Genomic DNA, 27,632 nt, shown 5'->3' with positions numbered 1-27,632 from the left:
CTTTTGAGGTGAGGTATAAGTAGAAGCAGGGAAGCAACTGAAATTTGTCTGTCTTGATTAATCAATTTTAGTTATTTAGCTTTTTAAAATTAACTATAAATCACACGGGGCGGGGGGGGGAGAGTCTTTTGGAAGCCACCTTTGGAAATGTGTTATAGCAGCTTTGAGTTTGAGGGACTAGAGCTCATGTTTTGAAATTCCACAGCAGGAAAAGTGTCTTTGAATTCTCCAGCGTTTCTATAAAAGAATGCATAGCTCTCAGTATGGGTTATAAAAATGTTTGTCTCATTGTGGAGAAAAAAGTGACAGCACGATAAAAGTTGAATATACAGAATGTGATGAAGGGCAAAGGTGGGCAGTGAATAGATGTGGCATGAGCACGGGCTGCATCATTCATGGTACTTAGCATCAGCCAGAACCTTGAGGTGGAGTTCCCTCCTGACTTTTTCTAGAGGGAGATCAAAAATACACCCAAACCTCCCAGTCTTACAATCTACTTTTTTAATTAAACGCAAAAATAAACTACACTCCCATAACTTCTAAATGGGGAAATTCAGAATTATTTGAAAAAGAACTTAAGAAAGCGTTTGAATGCATCTATCCCTTTACTACTGTATTTTGGCAGAAAAGACCTACCCTCTAACTCCTTTCTACTCAGCAGTGCTAAATGTTGAAATAAACCCCCCACAGTTTTGGTTTGTTTGGTTTGAATTTTTTTAATTTGGTCCCTGATAAAACCCTTTCTTTCAACCACCTTTGAGGCTTGGCATCAGGTCTGCTCCTGGGCCCTTTCTGTATTGCCCGGGTTCCTTGCTTGCTGTCTTTTTCCTGCCTGCTCCATCTTGCATTCCAGGCAGTTCTGCCGAGCTGAACAGAAAGGGAAAGTAGTCTTCCCCTCTGTCTTCCTCTCCAGGAAGACCCAGACCGCAGCAGACTCAGAATCAGGTAAACATTACATTACATTCTTCTCTCTGCCTTTAACTGGTGCAGCTCTTTTAACAGAACATACAGCAGTTACACAGTAAACTGAAAGAGGTTAAGCACTTCTGATATTTGTCTTGTACGCTCTCGGTCAAAAGAATTTCATAGTATGCAAGAGTGTGTGCATATACATCACCGTATGGATTAGGCTGAAACAGTTCCCTAGGAAGAACGTGGTAGGGTTTGTTTTTTAAGGTGCTGCAGGTAAGTAGCATGAGTTAGGTTGAAGCAGTGCCCTAGGAGAAGCATAATAGCATCTGCACTTTGTTTTGTTTTTAAGGCACTGCAGGTGAGCAGCATGGTAAGTTCTTTGTACGGTCTGAGGATATTATTATGTCCGCTTCCCACTCTCTCACAAGGGAAGGAGCCTGTTGCAGTCTTCTGGGTAGATATCCTTAGAGTGCTTTTGTGAGGCAAGGAGTGCCTAAGGACAGGCAGGGTAACCTGCCTGAGGTCAGTGAGGAGGGAACTGGGTTCCTTTGTTCCAAACCTCTCCCAATTACTTAGGGAAAATAAAATAATCTCTCAGACAATCTGGGAATTCATTTTTGGCTTGAGACATGATGTGGGTAATTACAGGAAAAGTTATCTAATTTCTTCTTACTTTCTTTTGCATTAGGTGAAATCCCAGACAGAGATGAGGAAGACTCCGGTGTCTGAAGCCAGAAAAACACCTGTAACTCAGACTCCAAGTCAGGCTAGCAGTTCTCAGTTCATCCCCATTCATCACCCAGGAGCCTTCCCTCCCCTTCCTAGCCGGCCAGGTAATTTGTGTCGTTCTTTTGAAGTGTGATTTACTGTTGACTGCAAAGAAAATCCTGTAATAGTGGTGGTTACAGCTTCTGAAGGTAGGAGCTGTTTTAATGAACATGCATTCTCACATTGAGAATCTTACAAAGTAGTAAAGAAGGGGCATAGCAGAACTGAAATGAGATAAATAAGATTCCTTATGCTTTGGAATCAAGGTCTGTCATGAAATCTGCCACCTTCCTTCTTGGTTAGTGGGTGCAAGATCAAGAAACTTCACAGTAGGCTGTTTCTGTAGTTAGTCAAAACATGACAAAGTCTTCTGCTAGCTCAGGAGGAAGCATTCTCTGTGCATAGGACTCCATTACAAAAGATCAGTCACACTGCTTTCTTCTTTAAAGCTCAGTTTCTTTTGTAGTGGTGCTTATGTTTCAAGCTGTAATTTGTGTGATCTTACTTGCTGTTGTTGCCTCATTGCATGTTCCTGTTTTGTTGTGGAGCGTTCCTGTCATACCTTGCTGTCCACATTTGCTCACAAAATATCTGGAAGCTGTATCTTCCCTGCAGCTGTTGTGTGTAGTTGCTCAATATGAGACAGATCCCTGTCCCAAAGTCAGCATAAAATCTGGTCTGTGAGGCACAGAATTAAAGCTTGCCTTCCAAACCTGGCTTTTCAGTGTGAACTACAGGAAAGAAATTGATCCTGCGGATATGAGGATTTGTTTGCTTACCATCTGTCTGTATCTAAATTGATCCTGAGACTGTTGATCCTCTGGGAGGAGGCAGTAGACTTATTGATTGCTTCTGTCCATTGCTCCAGAAGTTTAGTCCCTGAAAATGGATGTTTGAGGAGGTGGGAACTTTGGGGTTAAAGCATCAAAAACCCCACAATGGTGAAGGAAAAGGTGGTGGTGGTGGGGAGATTGAGGTGGGCAGCAGGAAACCTGTGACTCTCCCACATACTGCCCTGGCTGAGTGTTACCAGTGCCTGGAATATTGCAAGAACACTCGAGAGCAAACTCTGAATCCCCTTGCAAAGGTGAGAAAGGACGTGCCCGCACGCATGCAAACTGTACTTGGTGTTTCCTGTCTTCATGGTCTAAATGAGCAAAATAGGAAGAAAAAAACCCAACCACTAAATGTTTTCTGGAGGGAGCTATCTGCTCTGCCAAATTGTGATTAAAAGTGTGTTTTTATCTTTTCCAGGGTTTCCACCTCCAACCTATGTTGTCCCCCCTCCTGTGGCTTTCTCCATGAGCACAGGGTACACCTTCCCAGGTGGTGTTTCTGTCCCAGGAACCTTCCTCCAGCCCACAGCTCACTCGCCTGCAGGAAACCAGGTGCAAGGTGGGAAACAGTCCCACATTCCTTACAGCCAGCAACGGCCCTCTGGACCAGGGCCAATGACCCAGGGACCTCAGCAAACACCACCTCCTTCCCAGCAACCCCTCTCATCTTTACCAGCTCAGGCAACAGCACAGTCCGCAAGCCAGTTACAGGTCCAAGCTCTGGCCCAGCAACAGCAGCAACAGTCCCCTACAAAAGCTGTGCAGGGCCTCGGGAAGAGCCCGCCACACCACTCTGGATTCCAGCAGGTAACCTGGACTAATGCAATGTGCTAAGTTTTGTTTAAAAATAAATGGCAACATTCAAGACTTATGTTCCTGGAAAACTGTCATTAAAGACCTTTGTGGAATTTTGATCTGTGAACTTCTAGGCAAATTTGAAAAAAAGCTGAAGTTTAGTGGGTATGAACATATGATTCTAACTAAGAGGAAGGTATCTACTGAAATGGGAAGGTGGTCATCTGTTTTCTGTGTGTTTCTGTTTGTAGACAGGGTATGAAGCTGATATTTCTGATAAGGTATTTCTGTCTTGGGTCTTTCTAGTTTTCTTGTGTGAGTAATGAGTACTGAGTCTGAACCTTCACCCGCACTCTCCTTTTGGCTAACTGGGTTGCAGTGTCACTTCCCTCATAGCTCTTAGTTTTACGCTCACATCGTGCTGGAGAAAATTTCCCTTCTGGCATGTCTGGATTTGATGGTGGGACCCTCCTGGTGTTCTGGGCAGCAAAATGCTGGCTCAGTACCTTAGTATAAAGGTGTTTATAAGGTACTGGATTAGAGTAAGGATTATACTTGCTGCTGGCGTAAAGCTTGACTAGGGAGTATTAGATGCCTATTCAGACTGTGCATTTTGGTGAATAACATAGGAAATCTGAATGTTTGTGGAATGTCTATCACAAGTGAGCCAGGCTGACAGTTTGAATGGAGTTAGGCATTCAGTTAACATTAATTGTTCCCACAATTAATTGGTGAAATCATGTGTCTCTGCCTCAGTATCCGCAGACAGACTCGTCAAAGCAGCTCTGGAACCCACCTCAAGTCCAAGGCTCACTGGGGAAGATCATGCCCGTAAAGCAGTCCTATTACCTGCAGGCCCAGGACCCTCTAAAATTATTTGAACAGTCATTACAGCCTCCCGTGATGCAACAGCAACCTCTGGAGAAAAAAATGAAGCCTTTCCCAATGGAGCCATATAACCAGAACCCCTCAGAAGTCAAGGTGCCAGAATATTACTGGGACTCTTCCTATGGCATGGCTGACAATAGGGTGATGGCACAGCAGTCTAACGTGGACCGCAGGGGAAAACGGCAAGGAGTCTTCCGCCCAGAGCAGGATGCTGTCTCCAGGATGACCTTTGAGGTAAAGATCCATGCTATAAGTGGTGAAAACCAATCAGGCTCTGATATTCCTGACAACTCTAGGAGTTTCCCTGTTTCAGGAATGCCCTGTAGCCCCAAGTAGGTCAATGTCAGCTTATTTAGTAGGGAGCTGGGTATCAGTAAGTGGGATTCCAGCAAACAGTGATGAATTCAACCATTTTAGTTGGCTGTGTGTAGGATCCAGCTCTGGAAGATTTGGTTTCAAGTAGGTATAAGTCTTGTTCAGTGTAGATGTGTCATTGATCTCTGCACTGTGTCTGCCAGGTTGAGAAACAGGGCAGCTGATAGTTTGGGGGAAAATTCTTGTCTGGTAACTGATGAAAACCATAAAAGCCATCCAGATAATTGCAGTTGAATTATTACCCTTTGGATGAACTCTTAACACCCATATAGTATCTTGAGAGTGTGTTGAATGGCTAAGGCTGCAATAGTCAGATTGAGGCTGGAAATTGAGGATGGTAGGAGCAGTCTTGTCTTGGACTATTTTTTTTTGTTTTTCTGCAAATCCCAGCACGCAGTGAGAACACTGAACAACTTCCTTAGCTCTTGGTTGCACTAATGGAATACTTTGCTTCTGTTCATGCAGTTGTGATTCATGTTGCTGTTGATAAAACCTGCAATCTTTGTTAGTTATTAACATCCCTGGAGTTGTCTGTGAGTGCTTTTGGTGATGTTTGTAAGGAAACTTAAACAGAGGCCTCCTCAAACCATTGGTCAGATGCGCCTCTGTAAATGCACTCAGGATTTTCAGGAGGTCAGCTGAGATCACTTGGCTTATCCTTCAGAAAGAAAAGCCAGACAATATATAGGAGTCTGCCTCTACCCTGATGTCGGATTGTGTTTTTTAGATGGAGACAGGGTCAAAGCCTTGTTCTCATCCCTAAAAGGAAAACCTCACCATGGTGCAAGCACAGTGCAGTACGGACAGAAGCTATGCCTGTGGTGCTTGTGTTTTAAGCATCCCTCACAAAAGTCAGTATGTCAGGTTTGACCAGCACTTTGCAGGGTTTTTTGGCCCATTGGTCTGCTCAGCTGTACGTTGGTGTAGCAGTCATTAGCAGTGGAAATAAGTCTCGTGAGATTTAAGCTCTACAAATAGAGGAGGGAAGAAGATGCAAACTTAATTTTACTTGAAACCTAAATTACTCACAGGTCAGCTATAGAAGAATAATTGTAAGATTTTGTGTTCCTTGTCCTTGAATGTGAAAACAGGTTCAGTATTTGGCATGGATGCAACGGGAAGTACATGCTCCACTAATTAAAACTAGCTGCCCATCATTTTGATGGTGCAGTGCTTGTTCCCCGTCCATGTTAGGCCATGTGGCTAGTTATGTTTTCTGCTCAGCAGTTTCCCTCTGTGTATCTCGACACGCTTCTGCTGCACCTTCTGCTGCACCTTCTCACCTCGCACTTCTGCATGCCGCCTTCTGCCTTTCTCTTGCTATTTTCTCTCATCCTGCTGTGGCTTAGCCTCTCCTCGCCGTCTCTTGCTGTTCTCCTTTCTGCCTTCTGTTGTCTCACTGTGCTCATTTCTGTCACTAGGACCCCAAGAGCTCCCCTCTGCTTCCTCCGGACCTGTTAAAGAGTCTGGCTGCCTTGGAGGAGGAGGAAGAGCTGATTTTCTCTAATCCTCCTGATCTTTACCCAGCTCTACTGGGGCCTCTCGCCTCTCTTCCTGGACGAAGCCTCTTTGTATGTATTTGATGTAATACTGCTGCTTCTCACTCTTAACTAGCATCTCTTTCTTCTGTGAAATGATAAGAATGTGAAATTCCTTTCTCCCCCCCCATCCCTCCTGTCCACTTCCCTGCCTCACCCTTGAGCTAGTCTTCATGCTAGAACTCAGACCACCTGAAGGCCCACGGTATAGCTCTTGGGCCGGATCCAGGCCTGCTGATTTGTTCAGAAATCAGAATAAAAGCGGGGGTTTTTTGTAAATACAGTCTACAGGAGAGATGTTGATGCATCATTTCATGCACTCGCTCTTCTGCAGTTGTATGGACTTATTACTAAGGGCAAGGGGGAGCACAGATTCAGCTGTGGGAAGTCATCAGAACAAGTGTGGCTTATTATAATCTGCATATAAAAATTCCATGAAGGCAGGGGGAAGCTGCCCTACTAAATGCAGAAGAGATTGTGAAACAGCAAGATGGCTGTGGAAGAAAATTGCAAGCAGCTAGATAAATAATCAGTAACTCCTATAGAAATACAGTCTTTTTTGACAGACTGAGAGATGCTTTTTTTTCCCCCTACATTTATGTGTTAAAACCTTCCTAGTTCACTAGCTGGAGGGTCTTAGAGCTGCTGAATTTATAAATTGCCTGTGAACATGCAGTACACCTTTCTAGTATGGCTACAAGTTTGTTCATTAAATACTAGTATTTCAGATTAGTAGCAGTAACAAAGAAGAGTTATTTGTGACTCTACTCAAAATCTCTGATTAAGTCTATTCCTCAGTTATTTTATATGCCATCCCAAGGAGCCAGTAGCAAAATAGACACCCATTTCTGTCTCATTAGATACCTTTGCTAAGAAACTAATAGCTGCTTCTTCAGCAGCTTTCTTTGAAGCTCCTACTGTTGCTGTCTGCTGACAAATGGAACGAAATTCTTCTCTGTGCAAGCTGTGTGGATATGCAGGGTGTGAATTTTGTCTGCCTTTTTAAAATGTGCTTTCAAAGTAATGAGTTGTCACTTGGAAAATCTACAAGCTAGGAGCTGCCAAGAAAATGAGGCTATTTGTTTTAGGTTTACAGGATAAAAGCAAAGATATTCGAGATACTGAGACTGTGTTAAAGAGAGGGACGCTAGTTCAGGTTTCTGTTGTTTGAACAATAAATTTAAAAACATCTGACATGCTGAGCTGGTATGAGTGCAAGAGGGCTTTTATTTGGAGCAAGACTACAGCTTTCATTTTGGATCACACACAGTTTTACTTATGGCTTCACTAATTCTATGGCTTGGTGATCCTGATCCTAAATTTGGTGGTGTGTGTTTGTCCACCAGCTGAGCTTTATAATTTTTCTTTGATTTCTGTATCAATGATAACCGATCCTATTTCTTCCCTAAATAGGCTTGTTTCAGAGACACTATTTTTCACTGCTTAATCGTAGTAAGAACTGAAGAGAAAGCTGAGAAATATTATGCTGGAAATAACAGCTGTATGAGAGGGGGCAGCGTAGAGGATGGAAAAGGTCCATAATATCTTAACATGGAACCACAGGGGAGTTTTGGAACCTCTGTTTTAAACACTGGGTGGTTTTTTTCTTCCTCTCTACTGTCATTTATAATGAAAATGAGAGAGCATTAAATGAAACTTGGACTTTTTAACCCAGTTAAAAAATTCACAGCACTTGGCTGCTCTTGCTGTCTTAAGAATGTCTGTAAAGCAGGGATGCTCTCAAAATTGACAAATATTCTGTCAGTAGCAGCATACAAGAGTGTAATCATGTTTGAAGGAGTCTTCTAGTCACTGGGGAGGATCCTGTCTCATTTGTACAAGGTTTTACACAACCATAGGGGTTTTTGGGCAGGAATCACCCCTTTAGATATATCAGACAGAGTATTACACTTTGGATTTGAAAAGCTGTTCTGGCAGTGGGGTTTGCCTGAGACTCTCAGCTGTTGTGATTGTTGATTTTTAGACATTAATTACAGTTAGTAGGGAAACTACTGATTTTCTGCATTTGTTAGTTTGCTCCCCCTGTCCTCCAAGGTGCTGGAGCTAAAATACAAGGAAGGTTTTAAATGTGACCAAAAACACCTTGGCAGTTTCTGATAGCATACTTTCCTCCTGCTCACTACGCTGAACACTAACTGCTCTTTTTCCCTTTTTGATTTCTGAAGAAGTCCCTGCTGGAAAAACCATCAGAATTGATGTCTCAGTCGTCATCTTTCCTGTCTCTCAGTGGCTTTTCTCTTAATCAGGTAAGGGAGGACTAGAGCCTGTAGCCCTTTGCTCTTTGACCTTGCTGTTAAACTAGGTAACATGACAGAAATATGGGGGTATCCTTTAGTTCAAACCAATGGAAAATTTGAAAGAAATCCATATGGGTGCCTAATTTCAGTCTATATCAGCAAGATTATCTTTGCCTTTATTAGTTGTCTTCCCAAATTCATCCTAGCTATAGTCCTGCAGACGTACTGTTGAATCTTGCTGAGTTCATGGGCCCTTTACTGTTAGTAGAATTGTGAAGTTGACTGAAAAGGTGCATCTCAAAGTCTTATGGTGTGTAGGTTTTTATTTCCTGAGCAATGGATTACTCATTCTCTTCCGGAGAACTGAGCAAGGTCTTGATAGAATTTTTGTAAGTACTGGGAATTTGAAGATTTTGTGAAGGGTTTGCAGTCCAGCCAGGAGAAATCTGTCCTGATTCAGAATGTGATGGACTTCATGTTAAATAAAATGGTCAAAGAAGTGGGGAGTGAAAAAGGAGTTAGGAAAATATTTTGATCTATAATTGTTTCCTTTGTACAGTCTCAGTGTTTGAAATAAATCCAATACCCAAACTCTTACATTCATTTTTTTGCAGGAAAGATATCCAAATAACAGCATGTTCAATGAGGTATATGGGAAAAACATGAATACCAGCACAAAAACAGAAGTCACCCCTTCAGTTGCCCATCAGGAGACTTCACTATATTCTCTCTTTGAAGGGACTCCGTGGTCTCCATCCCTTCCAGCCAGCTCAGGTAATCCTGGTATGGGTTTTTCTTGTGTCTAGTGATTTAAGAGGATTTGAGTTCATTCTGAACCTACTGTAAGTTAAATGTAACTGGAAATTAAAAAAAATGCCTGCTTGACAAGGTGTCTGAAGGTTTCTGTCTGTTTTTCTTTACATATCCTCAGAAATATGAGGGGATTCTGTAATTAATATAGCATAAGAACCTGGATTGTAATTGAAGTAGTTGAGCAGGATAAAAAGTTGTAGGAGGTGTTAAATCTTGAAATCTCTAACTTAGATTCCTGACAAGCATTTGGGAGTAGGGCTTCAACTCAAACATCCGTATACTTTCAGTGTTGCTTCTTTGGAAAAAGCAGGAAGAACTGGATTTCATAATATAGATATTTGAAAGAGAAAGAAACTCTATGACTGAAGAGTGCGGAGGAAAATATGACAGTGGGGTTTGTTTGTTTGTTTTACTGTCAAGCAGCCTACCTAAACGAACTGTTTCCTTAGTAATAATTTTAAAGGCATAAAACATAACTACTCTGTCATGATTTGATTCTCACTAAAAATCCAGAAGAGCGTGAGGGTAGGAATTAGTTGAATCTAAGAAATGAGTGGATTTTAAATAACATCTGCATTGGATGAGATTTTTGGTTGCACTGAGACTTTTGCAGCCAACCAGGAAATGGAAGGGGGGTTGTGGGTGAAATGGAAGGAGTTGCAAAGTGCTTTTATTCTAGCAGGATTTATGGCTCGCATGGTTTCAGCTTCCTCTCCCTTGACCTCTTCATTCAAGACTGCATAGTATCCTGCCACCCTGCTATGCTGTGTTGTCTTCAGGCATCGTTCTAACCGGCCTGCAGATAGGCTTTTCCATGCTTGCTCTCCTTTTTTGCTCAGTATTGGGTTCTGGTCTGAATTGCTTTGACTCATAGAAGTGTAAAACGTTCACAGACTTGGTAATTCAAGTTGTAAACTTGCAAAATCCTCAAGGTCTAATTTCATTTTTTTTTAATTGGTTTGTCAAGCTTGGAGACAGATTTTTTTTTTTTTTTAGTTTGAGAAAAGTTCTTCAGGAAACATGGGGAAAACTCACTTCGGCTAGCCAGCCCTCTTGAGGTTTCCTGGTTTTTTGTTTTTCTGATAAACACATGTATGCATTAAACACAGTCATTCTGTTCTTGTATATGCACAAAAATTTTCACTCAGAACTTAGGAATTTGCATTACGCTCATGTAATGGAGGGAATAAAAACTGACCTTCAGCGTTGGAGAAAAGTGGGTGATGGCAGAATTTGCAGCAGCACTAAGAAATTTGAAATTGGGAGGCTCCTGCTGTTTCTGTTGACCTTTTTCCTCTTGCCTTGTAATCACTAGATCATTCGACACCAGCCAGCCAGTCTCCTCACTCCTCCAACCCCAGCAGCTTGCCAAGCTCCCCTCCAACCCATAACCACAATTCTGTTCCCTTCTCCAACTTTGGACCTATTGGGACTCCAGACAACAGAGACAGGAGAGTTGCAGACCGCTGGAAAACAGACAAGCCAGGCAAGTGCTTGTGTGAAGCCTGCTGATGGCATGGTTTTTGCAGTGGTTTTGCTTTGAACTTGTCTTTCTCCTGTTTTAGCAATGGGAGGGTTTGGTCTGGACTATCTCCCAGCAACATCGTCATCTTCAGAGAGCAGCTGGCACCAGTCCAGCACTCCCAGTGGCACCTGGGCAGCCCAAGGCCCTCCTGCTATGGAGGACTCCTCAGCTGTGCTTATGGAGAGCCTGAAGGTATGTTTGACTGAAACTGTGCTGAGGAATGGGTGCTTGTCTATGGGGCCAGAAGATCTGGTGATGGGTGTTAGCCTATTGCAAGCATCAGAGTTTAGTGTCAGAAACCGAAGGTTTTTCCTGCAGATTCACTTATGCAGGTAACGTGGGAGGTGTGACCAGTGTTGGAAGATGTCACAGTTTTCCAGTTCTTGCTGTTCTAGAATATTTTGTGGATCAAGACCAGGCTGGTAGAACTGGAAGAAATTATAACATTTGCTTTGACTAGTCTAAAATTAGTAATCGTTAATGTGGGATGAATTTTTGTGGTAATGAGGATTCTGGAGGAGGATAAGCTTCTTCCAGGGAGCCTCTCTTTAGAAGGTGTTCTTTGAAGTCTGGATAACTTCCATGATAAGCCAGGTATGAGTGATAAAGAGAAGAGGGAGAATATAGAAATAAAGAGGGGGGCTGTCTAACGCAAGGAGGTGCTAGTGTTGGCTGTTTGTTTTTAGTCCATCTGGTCCAGTTCCATGATGCACCCTGGACCCTCAGCCCTGGAGCAGCTGTTAATGCAGCAGAAGCAGAAGCAGCAACGCGGACAAGGCACCATGAACCCGCCGCATTGAGACAGAGGTGGCAACCCTTGCAAACGAAGGCTCCATAAACCATGGCATGTTGGGTTTGCAGGACTGGCCCACACAGTCCTGTGCAGGTGGCAGCCCTCTCTTCTGTTCCTTGCTGTCAGGAGGGCGTAAGTGCTCCACCAACCCACTGAGTGTGCACAAAATGTCTGCAGTGCAAGAAAACAACATCAGCAACTCTCCCATCCCTGGGCCCTCTGGAGGGAGAGAGGAACTGCTGTTTGTCTCACTCAGTAACCTGATATCACCGCCTCTCACCTTCTCCATCGTGCATGTCCCCAGCCACATGGGAAGTAAAAGCTGAGAATGAAGGGCAGATGGGAGAAGCCAATGAGAACTTCTCAATCCTTTTCCTCTCTTTGGAGAGATAAAATAGGAATCCATTAATGATTGCTTTGCTGACTGAGAATGTAGTTGAAATTACTCCTAAACATCTTTATTACTATCTCAGTAGTAAGATCACACTGAATTCTTCCGTACACAGACGTGCTTCGTAGTCAGTGTGTAGCAATGAAAGCCCCAGTTGCTGCTCCAGTCAGAGGTGGTTGGTGGCAAGGTGGGGCTCTATCTCCTGGGCTAGCGAAGGAGTTTCATGAAGGAGAGTCTGGCGCTTGACACCACTTCACCTTTCACCCAAGGCTTTGGCCAGCCCGTGGGTGGGTTAGAGAGACTCCAGCATGAAATGCCCTCCTCTCAGTAGGTGTTTGAGCTATAATCGGTGATGTGGGGCATTGCAGCACTCTGCTGGACAAGCAAGTTAACTGCTATGGGGTTTTAAATTAATGTTTGATTCCTGTACATTTTACTGTAGCATAGTGGCTAGCCCCACAAAGGGCAGGCTAGTCTGTGCATTCACAGCCTGACTCATTTTAATAGGTAGGTAGAAAGCTTTCAATGGTTTTTGGTTTTTTTGTTTTTTTGTTTTTTTTTTTTCCTTTCTCTCTCCATCCTCCCATCTTCGCTGGACGCTAGTAGTTTCATTACCAACATGCAGCATCTCGCAGAATATAATCAGGGGTCCAGCAGGGCTGGGTAAAGCTGACAGTCGGCCTGGACAGTGCAGAGTGTATGCACCCCCACAGGCACACATCAGCTCTGCAGAAACCCGTCCCCCCGCGCCCCCTGCCCCCAGCTGCAGCCCCAAACGTTCAGTTCCAGAATGAAATTCAAGGCACCCATGGACATACGTGTATAACCCACACATTGAAGAAAGCATAATGCTGTTCATAGATGAAAAGGTGCAGAAGGGAAAAGGAAAATGTTTTATTTGCTATTTATTAGGGGGAAGAAAGACTGGAAGCTTCGTTAAAGAAAATGACAGCATTTTTGTTAGGCTTCCCAGGGAAGTTACGGAAACAATCTCAATGTCCATTTGCTGTGTTTAGCAGTAGGGGTTTGTGTGATGGTTCAGGATCTCTGAGCTGGAAGTCAGCTGCAGAGCAAAGCACATGCAGGAGCTGAAGTGACACTGGAGTCTGGGCAGCCCCAAAGAATACAAAAAGGGAAGACGGAGGAGACACAATACCCCTCTGGGGGTATGAGCAGCTCCCCCACGATCTCCACCTTAACAGCATCACTGTTCTTTGTTGCATTTCAAAGATGTATTTCCTTTAAAAAGTCCAACAAGTAAAAGTTCCCACCCAGTGGTAATATGAACCAAACCCCTCTGTACTTCCCTCCAGCCCTCCCGGTTTGTGTATCAAGCTGTGCACCCAGGCAGCTGCGACATTCCAGTGTTTGAACCGTCACTGACTCTTGCACCCTAGACAAGCTAACCAGGTTTGCCATCTCACTCCCGGCAGTGCCAGGGTCCCAGCCGCACCGTTCCACTTGTGCATGAGCATCTGGCCTCGGGAATGCGTCTGACTCTTGGCTGGGACTCCCCTCCCGCCCTCCGATGCCTGGGGGAGCGAGGGAAGGGGCCCCCAACAGAAACTGGTTTGTGTCGTAAGCTTTTTTTGTGTTTTTTGTCTGTCTGTGCAAGAACTGCAGCTGCTGAAATCAGCTTTGCCTTTAATTAAACCATGTTCTCTCCATCCAGGTCTGTGTGTAGCATTTATTTCCTGTGTAACTTGGCTGCAGGCTTTTAAAAATGCATTATTTTTCTGGAGAAGTCAGAATAAGGTTTGAAGTTGATTTTTTTTTTTTCTATTTGAAAGAGAATAAATAAATCGCAGAGGTTCTGGCTTGGGCTCAGTGCAGATAATTGGATGGTGGTTTGTGCTGCCTGTGTGCAATGCATTTTACATACTGAACCAAAAATCTGAGATGGGAGTAGCTTGCAAAGCTCTTCTTCAGTTGCAGACTAAACCTGGTAGAGCACAGGCAGCCGGAGTAGGAGGACACAGATCCTTCTGCCTGCAGATTGGGATGTTGGCTGTTTGCAGCTAGTGTTTAAACAGCATATTTCCAAATGTGTCAAAGAAAACTACAGAGATGTTCTGGTTTTGAAATGACAGGTGTCCATTGTATCCAGGCAACTCTTCAGAATAAGTTCCTTTAAAAAGGAATATGATATTTAGGTTATTGTAACAGTGGGGTTGTCCAGAACTTGCGTGATGGGATCCAAAGTGGGGAGACGGCTGCCCTTAGCCCCTTTGAAGCAAAGTGCTCCCAACACTGTAGGTGGCTGGCTGTATCTGCAGCTTGCATGTTTTGAGGACGGGGCAGGGTAGATAATTTTAAAATGCCAGAAGGACCAGCTCTCAGCAGCCAGGGAAGGTGAAATACTGTAAAAGTAGTGGCAAGGCCAGAGGGGGGCAAACCTCTTGGATAGGGAAAAGGGCATTAAAGTTGTGTAGGCTTTTATAAAGGGGACAACTTCACTGCTATATGACCTGCTGAGACTCCAGGTAGTGTCTTTCTAAGTTAGTCTCTTCTGCCTGATGAGAAAAAGCTTGGAGATACAGCTCCCAAAGGTGAAAAAAAATGTGTATACTTTTATTGGTAGGGGGCTTTAAAGTCACTGTGGTTTTGAAGTGAATTGTTAATTGGAGCAAGGTGAGGCTGCCTGGTGTCTCCCAAGCTCTTAGGGTTGGCAGTAATGTTTTGAGGAAGCAAATGCTGTCGGAAGTTCAGCCTTTCCTGGTCTGTAGCTTCCTGAACGCCAGTTCCTCTTCTGGATCTGTTGGCAGGGCTGTAAATGCAAGTAGCACTTACACCCTCTCATGGGTTTTCCCAGCTGCTGGCATGTCTGTATAAAAGCTTTCTTTGTTAAGGATAGGGCAGGTGGGACAGAGCAAGTCTCTTGGTAAGCACAGTTTTTAGGACAATGTATTCCTAACAGAAAGACAGTTAGCAACTTTTTAATAAGTACCTGTTTTAGAGAACAACACAAAAGCTAAAATAAAATAAAGCTTTTAATACAAGTAGCAATAATATTTAAAGCTCATTTTCAGATGCAGTGATTAATATGGACACTTCTTAATTGCAACAGTTGAATTCTTAATTTCTTTCTACATCCACAACTTTAAGCTCTTCTGAAGTCACATCTCTGGGTCTTTAGTGTTAGACTTTTGAACAAAAGCGGATGGGAAGATGCCTATCTTCCCATTACACTGGCCTTCTAACCAGTCTTCATTCACTGGAAGATAAAATCGACACAATTTTTGTCACCCTAGGGATATACAGGAGCATAATAACCTCCACGTGCTACAGACAGGCCCAAGATCACCATTTTAAGGTTTTCTGCTGATAAACCTTTTAGCCATGCTAAAGCCTGGTGGAGAGAGGAATGTGGAGGAAAGGGGCTGAGGAGGAATGAGGTAGAGAGTAAAGTTGTAAGGTAAGAAAGAATGCATTGCCAAGCGAAGGTGGGAAAAGTAGATCAAAATAGAGACCAAGGGGCTTAGAAACTGCCTTGAATAAAAGACAGTGGAAACAATGTGAGTGTGGAGAGCAAGGAAATTATCTGAGACAGGCTGTCCTCTTCAAGATGCCAACTAAAGTGTATTTTCACCTGCTGTTCCATGTTTGTATCAAAAAAAAAAAAAAAACCCAACCCCCAAAAGAAAACCCAAAAGCCTCTGCTACCCTGGGTTGAGGAAAGCTTAAGAGCTCTGAAAACTCTTGCTGTGGGGAACCACATGAGGTGAGAACCAACTATTTAATGGGAAATACTTAGCTCAGCAGTGAAGGGGGGAGTCACCAATGTTGTATGGTGCAAAAAACTCACCTGTACAGTGGTGGAGGGGGGGGAACTGTGGTCACTTGGGTACCACTGCCAAAGCCTGCCAGCTAGTACAAATTAGTGATAGAGCTACATAGAGCAAAGTATCATAATTTGTCCTCCCTCTTGTGCATTCTGCACAGACTTTAAAAGATCCACCTCAAAAACAGGTACTAGATCTTGCTGAGATTTAAGTCTGTATTTAAGCCTCAATTCTCATAGAAGCACTAAAGACTAATATTAAAGACTTGAGGCTAATGGAAGATTGTATCCTTAAAAAGAAAAGCAGCCAGGAAAAGGTGCCAGGTGAGGGGAATGGGAGTAAGAGTGTTCTCCCATTGTGGGGCAGCAGCCAAATGAGGCATCTCCTTTAAAAAATAAACTGCGGACAGTAAAGTTAAACACAGCTCAAGTGAAACTCTCCCATCTTGAAACTGTTTGGGGAAGGGGGTGGCAGAAACAGGGGTGTGATGAAAATATGTTGGAAGAAGTGTGTATAACACTGACACCGGGGTGGGAAGCCAGTGGTGGAGCTGGAGGAGCTCTGCTGCTGCTACAGCACACAAGGCAGTTGCGGTGGAAGAAGGCACTTGTGGAAAGCAGTCTTGCAGATGTTGGGTCCTGCTTGTCTTGTGGCTCTAGAGAATTGGCCGGTAAGCTGTGAAAACCCTGTGGTTAGTCAGGAGCATGCAAAGCAGAGGCTGGAAACACCTCAGTAGGTTGGATTTTTTTTTTTTCCCCTTCATGGGGATGGAGCAAATTTGCCCTGTGAATCTGGAAACTAGAAGCTTGGTGCCGCAGCTCTTAGTGATGCGAAGGAAAGCAAATCTCATAAGTGTCCTTAGGTTGTCCTTTCCCCTGGATTCCACCTGCCACCTCATGCTCATGCAATCTCTGCAAGCTTCTTTTCTAACCTGTCTTATAAAGTGTTTGCATTCAATGCAAGCTTTCTCAGAAGTGCCCTGCGACAGAAATCTGAGCAGCCTGTTTACCATCTAAAGGTGGCAAACTGCAACTTGCAGGAGAAGTTTGCTATCAGTGAAGGCTGTTGCTCTACAGGTCCCCAGCATGGAACAGTTTGCTTTAGAGGAGTGGAGGATTTGGGAAAAGAGATCAAAGTCCCTAGTGAAGCTTGTAGGCTCCACTGAAGAACGTGCATCCAGCATCTGACCAAATATTTGAGAGTCTTTGGCCTGGCTGGCAGATGTTGGGAACCCACAACTTCCACTGAACAGCAGCTGCGGCAGGCGCTGGCATCTCAGGGTCAGACCCATGCTCTTACCAGAGCTGGGAGGTCCCTCCCCTCCCCTCCCCTGTTGCAGAAGGAACACAATTACCTTTGGATAAAACAAGTATCACATCTCCTGCCTGAAACTCTAGGTCTTCAGGCTGGGTGGCTTCATAATTGTATTGCGCTACAACTTGGGTTGGTCCCATCTCCTCCGGGGTTGCCTCCTGCAGCGACTGCTCTGGTTTGCTGTCCGGTAAAAACCCCTCTCCCTAAGGCAGGAAATAAACTGGTAAGGACACCTTTTGGCATCTCCTTTTTCTTTGTACCAGGGTAAGAGAGACAAGCTCTGCTTTTCCCTCTTCACCTGCTCTTTGCTCCTCTGCCTTTCAAGAGGTCGCTGGCTTGCTTTGAAAGCCACAAGCCTGTGCTCGTGGCAAGGAAAGCAAAGGCAACGTCTGCTGAGGTTCCTTGCCAGGAGTGGGCAGAAGAGGTGGCTGCCACTGCTAGCTGTCACTGACCTCCGTGATGTCGCACCAGACTGTCAGACAGTTGTCCTTGCTTTGGCTCCAAGCCGCCTCCAGGCTCTCCATGCTCAGAGTCACCAGCGCTTGGCTCTCCGCAGGCTTGTACCTGGGCACACGGAGGACACTGGGTAAGGGTGGGAGCCCTGAAAACATGGCTTATGCTGCCTGCAGTGGGCAGCACCTCACCTCAGCTGCATGTGCTCAGGCTGGAGTTCCAATTTCTTGCAAACCAGGTGCAGGAGCTCTATGTAGGAGAGGCCTGGCTTGACTTGCAGGGCGACTGTGTATTTGTAATGCACTTTGAGGATGTGGAGGCTGGAGACAGCTGCTTCGGCCTCCTGCGGGCAGTAAACTGGATGTGAGAGCTGGTGTAACTTGGTGAGGGCAGGGAGAAGGACTAGGACATGGAAACTGTGGTCGCCTCAGTCAAATCTGAGCTGTGGGGCATCAGCTGGCTGCTGGTCAGGGAGACATCTCTGCTAGCATGTGTAGCCTTTGGCACTTCCCTCGGGGCAAGTCAGCAGTCATGCTGCCCAAGCTTTGGTTGGACGTGTGGCTGGTTGGCAGCCCTGGGCTTGTCCAGGGAGAGAGCAGTAATAGATTAGGCACTTAGCAACAAAATTGTGGCTTTCAGGTGACCAAATTCGAGGTTTGTCCACCCCCCAACCCCCTCATTCTATTTTTGAGTTGGGATTGTCGTGTTTTCCTATCTCTCTCCCCAGTGACCTTCTGATGCACTGACCCTACCCAGGAGCCATGTGTGTTACAGCCAAGCTCGCTCCTATTTCTCCCTTATCAAGTGCCACATGAGTTGTACAAGGGCTCTGCCAACAGCCACAGGTCCAGTGGGGAGCATGCCTGCAGGAGACCTCCCAAAAAGCAGCCCTCATCACCCAGTTGGGTCCTGCTGACCTGCTGGCCCTTAGGCCTCTTGTTATGCTTTGGAGAAGCTCCTGAATGATGAAAACCTGAAACACTTTCAGGGCTGTGGTGCTTGCCAGGCATTGCAGCACCTTTCAATGTGCAATAAATACAGGTTTGTAATATGGACCTCGGGATCTACATTCACGAGATGTTACCTTGGCTTCTCTCAGCTGCGTCGCAGTAGCAGGAACGTAGTCTGTGGAGGAAGAAAGAGATGGCTCAGCAAGTGGGACAGGGTAAGTATTGCTGCTCTGCACCTAAATAGGCATTCATATCTCCTGCAGCCCTTTTCCTTGACACCCATCATTATCTGCAGCAACCAACCCTGGAGCCAATGGTGGTCCCTTGAATGGATGCAGCATCACCTGTGATGGGATTCATCTGTAAGATTTAGATATAACCACCAAGCAGAGGTTTGGGCTCTGTGCCTTCCCTCTTTTGAGGACAGAAGCTTTAGGGGTGGGTTGTCTTTCCTGGCTGGATTTAAAAAAAAAAAAAAAACAAACCAAAAACAAACAACCAAAAAGACCCCTCAAAACACACAACAACAACAACAAAAAAAAAACCCCCATGATCTGCTGGTTTTCGTGTCTTTGCTCTTCTGATCTCTCCAGGTCCACACTGAAAACAGGATGCAATCCTTGTCCTTCACTGGGGTTGTAAAGCTAAATTCAGACCTCCAGGTAGGGTGATTCAATGCAGGTTTGTTGAAGTCCCTTCACAAGGATCTGCTCTACATTTTGTCAATGCTTTGACATAACTGCTCGTTATGGGAAAGAGACAGAGCTACGCTCTTAAATGCAGTCCCACTGCTCGATCTGCGATGGCTTTTGGTGCCACAAGGATGCTCTTTGAGGTTGTTGGGTCCCCGAGATGTTTGCCCTTAACTCCCATGAGCCACAGGCATCTTCTCTATCAACTTTACCACTGGACTGCCTATGAGGCTGCTCTGCTTGGGACACAAACCCTGTCCTGTCATTAGTAGTCTTTTGGTCCACCTTTCCCCGCCATTGACTGGCTCAGGCCCACCTCAGAGCAGGGGGCTTGGCAACTGCTTGTCCACGTACTCCTATTTTTTTTGACAGGTTGGCCGTCGATAGCCAGAATAAACTACAGCAGGTTAACATTCGTATGGGATGGTGATATTTTCTACCCCAAATGGGATTTTCCTGCAGTGCTGTGGAGTTCACAGCTCAGCCATAGGCTCCTACCTCCAAGTACCGTGTCATGTTTTCTAGAGAGAGCAACTCACAATGCTTCCTCCCAGCTCTTCATTTCAGCTTGCTGAAACACATGCGCTCCCCAGCTTTAAACCGCTATTTTGGACCGTGCACCTGAACACTCCTGCAGCAGCATGACTGTAGGTGACAGCGCCCTGTTTTGGCTTCCAAGCACCCTGAACCAACTGTGCTGGGGGCAGTGTGGTGGCCCTGGTGCTACCAGTCCTGCCCCAGGCCTGGGACACTGGGTAGGATCAGCCAGGAATCCCCTTCCTGGGGCAACCACAGCTCCTTCAAACCTAGCCCAGCTCACAGCAGCAGTAAAACCATCGTGGGTGCCCTGCTCTTAGGAGAAGCCTGCAAGGAACCTCCTACTCCAAGACTTGGACAAGCTGGGTCACTTGCCCCATTCCTATCCCCAGGCCCTTTTTCCCATTAGTTGCTGTGCTAATTAAGAGCACGGAGGGAGTTGCTTTCCTCGGGGACCCATGTGCTCTATTTTACTCTGTCCTCAGCACTGCAGTTGCCATCTCTGCCTCTCCATCCTCCTCCATCCTTAATGCCTCTCCATCCTTGACTGCAAATGGGCCCGGGAACAAGATGGAGATGAACCCCAGCTCTGGTCTCAAAGCGTGAGGACATGGCACCAAGGAAACCGTCTCAAACCTGCTGCCAGGGTTTTGCCCCTAAAGCACCCCCATCCCTTCAGCTCCCCTCACTAACCTGGTGCTGGCCGCCGCGGCTTTTCTGGAGCAGTGGAGCTGGGTGGCTCTGGGATCTCGGCTTCAAGAGGGATTTCTTCCTGTGCCGGATGGGAAGAAGGTAGTGCTGTCAATCCCACTCTTCCTAAGGGAGCTGCAGCGCTGCTGCCTCGTGGAACCCCCCCCTCCAACCCACTGTTTGGGGTTTTGAACTGGGGAGGGGTCCCTTCACTACCCCTTCATCTCCCCAGCATTGCTAACCACCACGCAGAGGGGCCATCAACACAGCATCTGCCCAGATTTTGCAGGTCTCTGGGCTCATGTTACAGTAACCATGATCCAGAAGAACCAACCCCAGCATTACGAGGGAGGGAGTTGTTGCTGGAAGGCCCAGAACAGGTGGTGGGTGAATATGTGGGGATCTGCCCTCCCCAAGACACCATCTTCTCCTGGGCTTCCTCACCTGGATGTGCATCTTGTTCTGGAGCTCCACGGGCTCAAGGTAGTTGCAGGGGACGATCCCTTTCTGCGGGGGAAGGAGAGACAAGTGGGGATTCCTTGGCAAGGAGGCAACCCGCTGAAGGCAAGGAGGATGCAGCTGAGCTTGTCCTTGCCCTGCCCTGAATCCAGGAGAGTCCCTGAGGCTTGAAGGTTAGTTGCTGCAGGTTGAGTGGGTTTCACTGAACCCTGAGGCCTAAGCCAGGGTGGACATAAGGGACTGAAGTCAGAAACTCATTTAGTTGCTGACAGCAAGGCTTTGCTCTCCAAGTCCTCTGCAGAACCTCACAGCGTCCACCCCATTGTCCACCCCCTCCTGGCAAGCATGCCCCTGGTACCTTTCCGTTGAACATCACCGTAGCCCAGTTGTCCTTCTCTTTCTTCAGGACAAAGACAATGTTTCCCGGCAGGACCTGCAGCTCCTCGGTGGTCTCAGGGCTGAACTCGTAGAGGACGCGGTGCGGCTGCCCTTTGAGGGCCCTGGGTGCGGGAGCAGCGGCCAGGTCAGGAAGGTGGGTGACATCATTGTTTTACTTTGTAGGGGGAACCCAGACCTCTGTCTCCTTGTTTCTACGATCCCTTCCCTGCCCCCCCCGAGTTTTGGGTGCTGGTTAGATGCTCAGCTGTGATGGTGCAGGATGGGGTTGGACCTGGCTGCACAGGTTAGCAGCATTGTCCATCCTTCATCCAACTTACCTGAGGATTTCCGGGGTCTTGGGCCTGGGTGGAGGACCAGAGGCCTGCCAACAAGAAGACAAAAAGAAAATTATGAGTAATCTGGAAGATTTCAGTTGCTTTGCAGAAACATCCTGCAGCCTTCTACCACGCCTGCCATCACCCCTACATGGTTCCTTCTTCCTCGTACTGGTGTCAGGTCAGGTGATTTGAACCTAAAGGGAGTCTTTTGCTGCTTTTGCAGCTGGCTGCAGTAGATTTTCGGCTCTCTGCCACCCTGATGTGTAAAACAATTGCCTTTTGTGCTGTGAGGAATACCACAGGCTTTGCTCCTTCAAACGAGCAGTTTCCAAATTCTTCCACCTGCGGTTGGTTTTCAGAGGCATCATCCTGTTTTCACTTGTGATTTTGGTTTCAGCTCACGGAGGGCTGAGATCACGGATTTGAGATCAGCTGGTTTAAGCAGTAAGTTGGGCTTCCCCATATATTCACATTATTGTGCTTGTAAAATCCCCAGCTGCCGTCGTGCTTTTGTGGTCTCTCCTGCCTAAATAATTTAAGGTCTCTGGTGGATTTATCAACCATCTGAAGAAGCTACTTGAAATAGTCCTGACTCCTGCAGTGAGTTGTCAACACTTGGCTGCATTGAGAAGATTGTATTTTATCTTCTGTAACAGTGCTGTAGGCTGCAGCAGCGGCACTTCCCTGTATCCTCTTGAAAAGCTCCTGTAAAAACTCTCAGGTGCCTTTAGAGATGGAAAGATGCTGCTACATCATCAGGAAAATGCAATGAAAATGTGAAGGCTTCAGGAACTGGGAGGAGGATGGAGAATGGAAGCAAAACTGCTCTTGCTTCTCTGATGGCTTGAGCTGAGACAGATGAACCCAATGAATCTTATGGGGAGGGTCTGAGACTGCTCCCTGCCGAAAGCCATCACCCTGCAGCAACGGCGGGGGCAGAGCATGTGCTGCCAGGCTGCTACTTCCCTGTTCAGGGAACTGGGTTAACCTCAACCACAAACGTAGGCGGGTTTGGGCTGTGCTCTCCCATGATGGAGAGCAGCTGAGATGTGGGGGCAGTGTCCGCCTCCTCCCCACAGCAGTAGCAGAAAGTTCATGGTGGCGATGCTGCTGTTTGCTCCCCACTGTGAGCCAGAGCCCTCGGCATGCTCAGGGATGATACCCATCCCCATGTCCTCCTGAACTTTTGCCAAGGACGCTGTTCATCGGTGGTGCCTTACCTGTGGCTGGAGTGGAGCAAATCCTGAAAAATCGTCCTTGTCCACCACGGAAGCCACCACCTAGAGCCAAAGACAGACAGTGACTTGGTGCTCATAGACCTCTCTCAGACCTCTGATGTCCACCCTCCTCCTTTGCTGTTGGCCAAGCCAAGCTCCTCAGGATGCTTCAGGTTCAAGAGGGGCTGTGATTTTAGGCTAAGCATCTTTGACCACAGGCGGTGTGCTTCTGGCACCAAAACTCACCTCTCAGCTGCAGCAAGGTCTCAGCTCTTAGCCTCACCATTAATGCAGTTACAGTCACTGTAACCTAAAAGCTTCCCTTTATATTTTAATCACAAATGTTGAAGGGAGTGAAAGAGTCCAACTCAAGCCCTTACCTCCTATAGGCAACTTTAAACATTGTTTAGAAAGTTCATAAATATTTGTGTGCAAGTTTCTGGGGATCCCCTGACACCCAAGGAGCTGCCTGGGTCTTGGTCAACCATTTCCCCAGTGCCTGCACAGCCAATGGGTCACTTTCCAGCACAGCACTGTCTCCCAGGCCCTGAGCCCAAGGGTGGCATTCCAGGGCTTGGATTTTGCAAACTCACGGGAGAAAAGCTTGCTCGCTTATCTGAACTGAAAAGCCCCTTTCAAATGGAGCAGGGGAAGAACTGGAGGTCATTTGTGGGTGTCAGATTTTAAATAGCTTCTTTTCCCCTCCCTGAAAAAATCTTGGCTCAAGTTGAAGCTCCAGTGGGACCTTTCCAGCTCGTTGCTGACTGACCATCCCTCATGTCTCACTAAAGAGAGAAATTGAAAATAGGCCATGCTCTGCAGAAACATGCTTTTAGCTCCTCTATTCCTGCAGACCCCCTGTTTCTCATGAGACCCCTACATGCCATCCCTCCCTCCACGCCCGGGGGGATCCCTGAGTCATGGACCAGTTGCATATCTCTGGCTGCCCACCAGGCAGCAGATAGCATCTCAGATGGGTGTTGAGAGGGTAATCAGCAGCTGTCTTCAGCCCACAGGCTTGGCATCAATAAATAAGATATTTCTTTTTTACCATAGCTTTTCCCAGGTAGTCCTTCTTCTCCAGCTGAGCCACTTGCTTTTCGTTTGGTCTAAACAGCTTCCCCGCAGGAATGGCCACCAGCTCGCAGAGCTTCTGCTTCTGTAGCACAGAGAAGTCATAGTGCTCTTCAGAGGTGAAGAGCAGGGACTGCTTAATGTCCCCTTCCTTCAACCTCTGGGGTTAAGGTCTCACTCCATAAAGTCAAAACATGACTGTGACAGCCCGACCCCAGCCCTGACATGGTCTATTTAACCTGGTCTTCCCATCCCTGCCTCCACAGTGACCCAAAGCTCTTCCCACCAACTTGCGTCTCAGTACGACACCTACATTTTGCTCAGCCCACTGCGTTTTCCTCCTGCTCTGCTAAAGCCGTAGCTAAAAGGTTGTTTCTCTGTCACTGGGATTTTTCTCCCTCTTCCCTGTGGGGCTGCTCTGAGCAAACACGACAGCTGTAAGACCTGCTCCTCCTTACCAGGATGGCTTCCATCGCCCTGTCAATCTTGTTGTGCTGGGGCTCACTCTTCATGCTCATGGCCAGTGTCAGGTGCTCCTCAGCTTTCTTCCAGTCCTCCATTGTGGCATACACCAGCGCAATGTTATAGAGTATCTGCCGGAGGGATGGGAGCAAGGAAATGAGCTCTTAGAGCAGCTGGACCCTTGCCAGGAGTGCGGTGAAGGAGAGGAGAGCAGGGTGGTGGCACCGCACAGAGCGCTGCACCAGCTTGCTTGCTTTTTTCCAAGGCATGAAGAGAGGTTGGCTGTCTTCTCCTTAGATTTTTTGAGACGGTGAACAATCCTTTGGGATCAAAACTGCTGGTCAAGTCTTTCTCACCTCACACGCAAAGAGCCTGTACCGCAGCCCCAGGATCTTGTAGTCGATGAGCTGGTTGCCTCGCAGCTGGGCCAGTGCCTCTTTGAAATCCTCGATGGCCTTTTCATGGCTGTGGAGCAGAGGACAAAGGTGTCACTACCTCGTGGTGGCACTCTGGCTGCCTGGTACCCCTCACAGGTGCCTCTAAATCTTTACTTAAACTTGTTTAAGTTTAGCTGGTCTATCCTATCTCCTCGTAGTGTTTTTGGACACCCCAGGGGAAGGACAAGTGGTCCAAGGTTGGTGTTAATCCCAAGACTGCACTGTTGATGAACAGGAGCCTCGAGGGGTTGCAATTTGGCCTCTGGGGTACCAACCCGCCTGGGACTGTCCTCAGCCAAAGGCTGGCATCTCCGCAAGTGGCAAAAGCAAAATGTTAAAGCCTTCCACTCACTTCTGCCTCTGGTAAAACACAGTCCCTCGCTGGAAATAAGCCACTGCCAGGTGCTTGTCGCAGCCGATGCTCCGGGTGAATGCCTGCATGGAGGTAGGAGCGGGGTGAAAAGGGAAGACCTTTAAAAAACTGAGGGCATAGAGCAGTTATACCTGTCCTGCTTTAGCCAAGGGGCCTAAGCCGGGCTCTGTGGGCTACGGCTCCCTACAGTGTTGGGCACTGGGTGATGGAGCCTGTACCAGGCTCCTAATTTTTTTGAGCTGGAACCATCTGCCACTGCTCGCTTGGCAGCTTAGTGCCCTGTGGTCACCTCTGGGAGGGAGAAAGTGTGGGTAGCAAGCTGTGCACTTCTGCTGCTGCTGCTTTGCCTCTGATTCACTAAGAAAACAGGTTCAGCAGGAACAGCCCAGGGGTGTCACGCTTCATCCCAGATTTAAAAGGCCCCAAATCCTTCCCTTAGTCAGACCATGGCCCTTAATTCCTCCTTTTCCCACCATGTCCATCTGTCTGGCAGGTCTGCGTGCAAACTCGCCAGAGCCTGAGAGCAGGGCGGTGACTGTAAGCGCTGTACCTTACCTGCTCTGCCTCAGCCAGCTTCCCCAGAACAAGGTAGATGCAGCCGATGTTAAAGCAGATTTTGGCAGGGGGGTTCTGGACGGCAGTGAAGGCATCCAGGGCTACCCTCCACTCCTTCCCGTCTGCCGCACACACCCCTTCTTGCCACAGCCGGATTGTCTCCACCAGGGACATGGCGCGGCGGGAGCGGGACACAGGGTCCTTGGCCACGTCGTGGGTCTCGCCCCTCTCTTCGTCCTTCCTTGAGGAGCTGCTTGGCCTCCCTCTAGCTCCCTTCTGCCTTCCCCGCTGCCCGTGTTGCAAACCTGGCAGGAAGTGGCCTCGCTCACGTCAGTGAAACGTGGCCCCGGGATGGGGAAGTGGGGCAGAGGCTGCCTCCGCCACAGCGGGTTTCCATGCTGAGCTGCCACGCTGAGCTGCACACCCGGTCCTCTCAGGCAGACACTCCTTACCTCTTCGGGTTTTGCTTCTCCAGGTTTTTAATGAAAAGCCATGGATTTTGTCAGCTGGGTGGCTGACCAGGTCAAATTTAGAGTTGCAAAGCCACAGGGCAAGCACTGCAGCTGAGCCCCTTGTGCCCTCCGAAGCGTGGTCATCAATGGAGGTAGTTGCTAAATGGTTCCTGCAGGCATCTCCTGGCAGGCACAGCTGCCTGCAGCTGGGCTGGGGCTACCCTGCCTGTCTGCGCACCCAAGCAGGAAGGCGAAGTACAGCCCGAGGCAGAGCCTGGGAAACCTTTTGCCCTGCCTGTCCCCCACTGCATTGCCCCAGTGAGGAGCTCTGCTGCTGGGGGCATGCAGAGCTGCCCAAGGATGGGGCTTCAGGGAGCAGTGGCCATGCCGCGCTGAGCCCCAGCAGTGGTGGTAACTCATGCTCAGTCCAACACCACTTCTGTTGAGGTGTTTTATGGCCAACGGAGCATTACCTGGCTCTGGAGCACTGCTGGGAGGACAGGGGGATGCTGAGCACGTGACAGCAGCGAAGGCAGTGACGGCAGGGATCTGACCTGCTGATTCAGAACGTTTGGAGCTGGGTGCTCCACACGTGGTTTCTAAGTAGTTTTGGAAGTACTTTGCCTCTGCCTCATCTACCAGCGATGCGATGCATATTTTCTAAGAGCTTAAAATTATGTCAGCAGGACTTGGCCCTTCTGCATTTACTCAAGCTTCCCCAGCAAATTATGTAGGGAGGAGAATTTTGTCTCCGCCAACAACAGGAGGGAGACTGTGGAGGAGAATTTTGTTTGACTTCTGCTTGGGAAGAAAACTGAGCTGCTGATCAGCAAGGACTTGGATTTTAATCAAAAGTAGGACCGAGCACATCCCTGAACCTGGGGCTGTCTTTAGTTCTCCAGTTGTAAGCGTGCCCTCAGCATCCCTCTGCACCCAGGCGGCTCGCGTGGGCTTCCTACGGGAGCATGGAGGAGTCTCTTGATTTCCAGAAAAGCAGAGGGAAATGCAACCAACTGAAATGATGCTGAAGGAGAGGGGTGGTAAAAACAACATGGTGATTGTGAAAACGCCCCTCTGAGATGCCTTTTCTCATTCCTGTGAAGAATGGGAAACCCCACCTAGCAGGAAATGGTTCACCTTATTGTAGGGATAATTTTCTGCTCGTTTAATTATCTGAATCGGTGCACTGCTGGGTCAGGTTTGTCCCAAAACTGGTCCAGCAGGAGCTAGAGGAGAATACAAGATCACCCCTGTGACAAGTGTTGGGGTTTTTTTCTTGCGTTTCACAGAAAGATGGGATCTGACAGATGCAAGCACAGCAAATGCTCACAGCAGCTATCCTTCTGCTTGGTTACTTTTAATATAATATTCAAGCAATTTCAAAGCTGCAATAAACACACCCCGTTCTAGTAAGAGTGAGACTCTTGTTCCCCTTTCTCTTACCAAGTTGATTTGTAGGCAAACTTGTTTCTTCTACAATAACATCCAAGAGGAAGTGAGTAACAGAGATGGTGATGTCTCTCATAGGACATTCTTGGAATCCGGCACAAATGCAGATTGCCAAGAGACAGGTAAGA

The 27,632-nt window shown here is 47.2% G+C and overlaps 2 protein-coding genes across 7 annotated transcripts in view; one reads left to right on the top strand and one right to left on the bottom strand.

Annotated features, from left to right (window-relative positions):
- Nucleotides 1-13,559, top strand: part of SMG7 (SMG7 nonsense mediated mRNA decay factor) — a 55,197-nt gene extending 41,638 nt beyond the window's left edge. For 4 of the 6 annotated variants that reach the window (XM_075507846.1, XM_075507843.1, XM_075507845.1 and 1 more), the window contains 8 exons: nt 1,601-1,745; nt 2,935-3,323; nt 4,068-4,433; nt 8,299-8,379; nt 8,985-9,144; nt 10,499-10,669; nt 10,749-10,900; nt 11,395-13,559. In XM_075507846.1, the coding sequence (XP_075363961.1) occupies nt 1,601-1,745; nt 2,935-3,323; nt 4,068-4,433; nt 8,299-8,379; nt 8,985-9,144; nt 10,499-10,669; nt 10,749-10,900; nt 11,395-11,508 (1,578 nt within the window). In that variant the 3' untranslated portion in view covers nt 11,509-13,559. Of the gene's footprint in view, nt 1-1,600; nt 1,746-2,934; nt 3,324-4,067; nt 4,434-5,995; nt 6,146-8,298; nt 8,380-8,984; nt 9,145-10,498; nt 10,670-10,748; nt 10,901-11,394 lie in introns of all 6 variants that reach the window. The other 2 variants (XM_075507847.1, XM_075507848.1) reach the window with 2 other exon arrangements.
- Nucleotides 13,560-14,822: 1,263 nt separating this feature from the next.
- On the bottom strand, nt 14,823-25,902 carry NCF2 (neutrophil cytosolic factor 2). Its single transcript, XM_075509195.1, has 15 exons — nt 25,604-25,902; nt 25,028-25,110; nt 24,595-24,703; nt 24,235-24,369; nt 23,754-23,861; nt 22,706-22,765; nt 21,486-21,529; nt 21,128-21,269; nt 20,755-20,817; nt 20,314-20,392; nt 18,526-18,566; nt 17,633-17,784; nt 17,441-17,552; nt 17,029-17,191; nt 14,823-15,106 (listed from the first exon to the last, which is right to left on the bottom strand). Exons 1-15 carry the CDS (start codon nt 25,775-25,777, stop codon nt 15,009-15,011), a joined length of 1,563 nt encoding a protein of 520 aa, XP_075365310.1. The 5' UTR covers nt 25,778-25,902; the 3' UTR covers nt 14,823-15,008.
- Between the last annotated feature and the right edge of the window lie 1,730 nt (nt 25,903-27,632).

This window comes from Mycteria americana, chromosome 7, assembly GCF_035582795.1.
Source record: "Mycteria americana isolate JAX WOST 10 ecotype Jacksonville Zoo and Gardens chromosome 7, USCA_MyAme_1.0, whole genome shotgun sequence".
Taxonomy (NCBI): Eukaryota; Metazoa; Chordata; class Aves; order Ciconiiformes; family Ciconiidae; genus Mycteria; species Mycteria americana.
This window is presented reverse-complemented; position numbering and strand designations above follow the sequence as displayed.

Excerpts from the sequence above, each read along its gene's own strand:
- NCF2 (XM_075509195.1), bottom strand. The coding sequence starts at position 25,777 with ATGTCCCTGGTGGAGACAATCCGGCTGTGGCAAGAAGGGGTGTGTGCG. Across the intron at positions 22,766-23,753 it reads ACTACCTGGGAAAAGCTATG|GTGGTGGCTTCCGTGGTGGA; the intron begins GTAAAAAAGAAA and ends CTTTGGCTCTAG. Across the intron at positions 17,553-17,632 it reads CCTGAGCACATGCAGCTGAG|GTACAAGCCTGCGGAGAGCC; the intron begins GTGAGGTGCTGC and ends CCGTGTGCCCAG.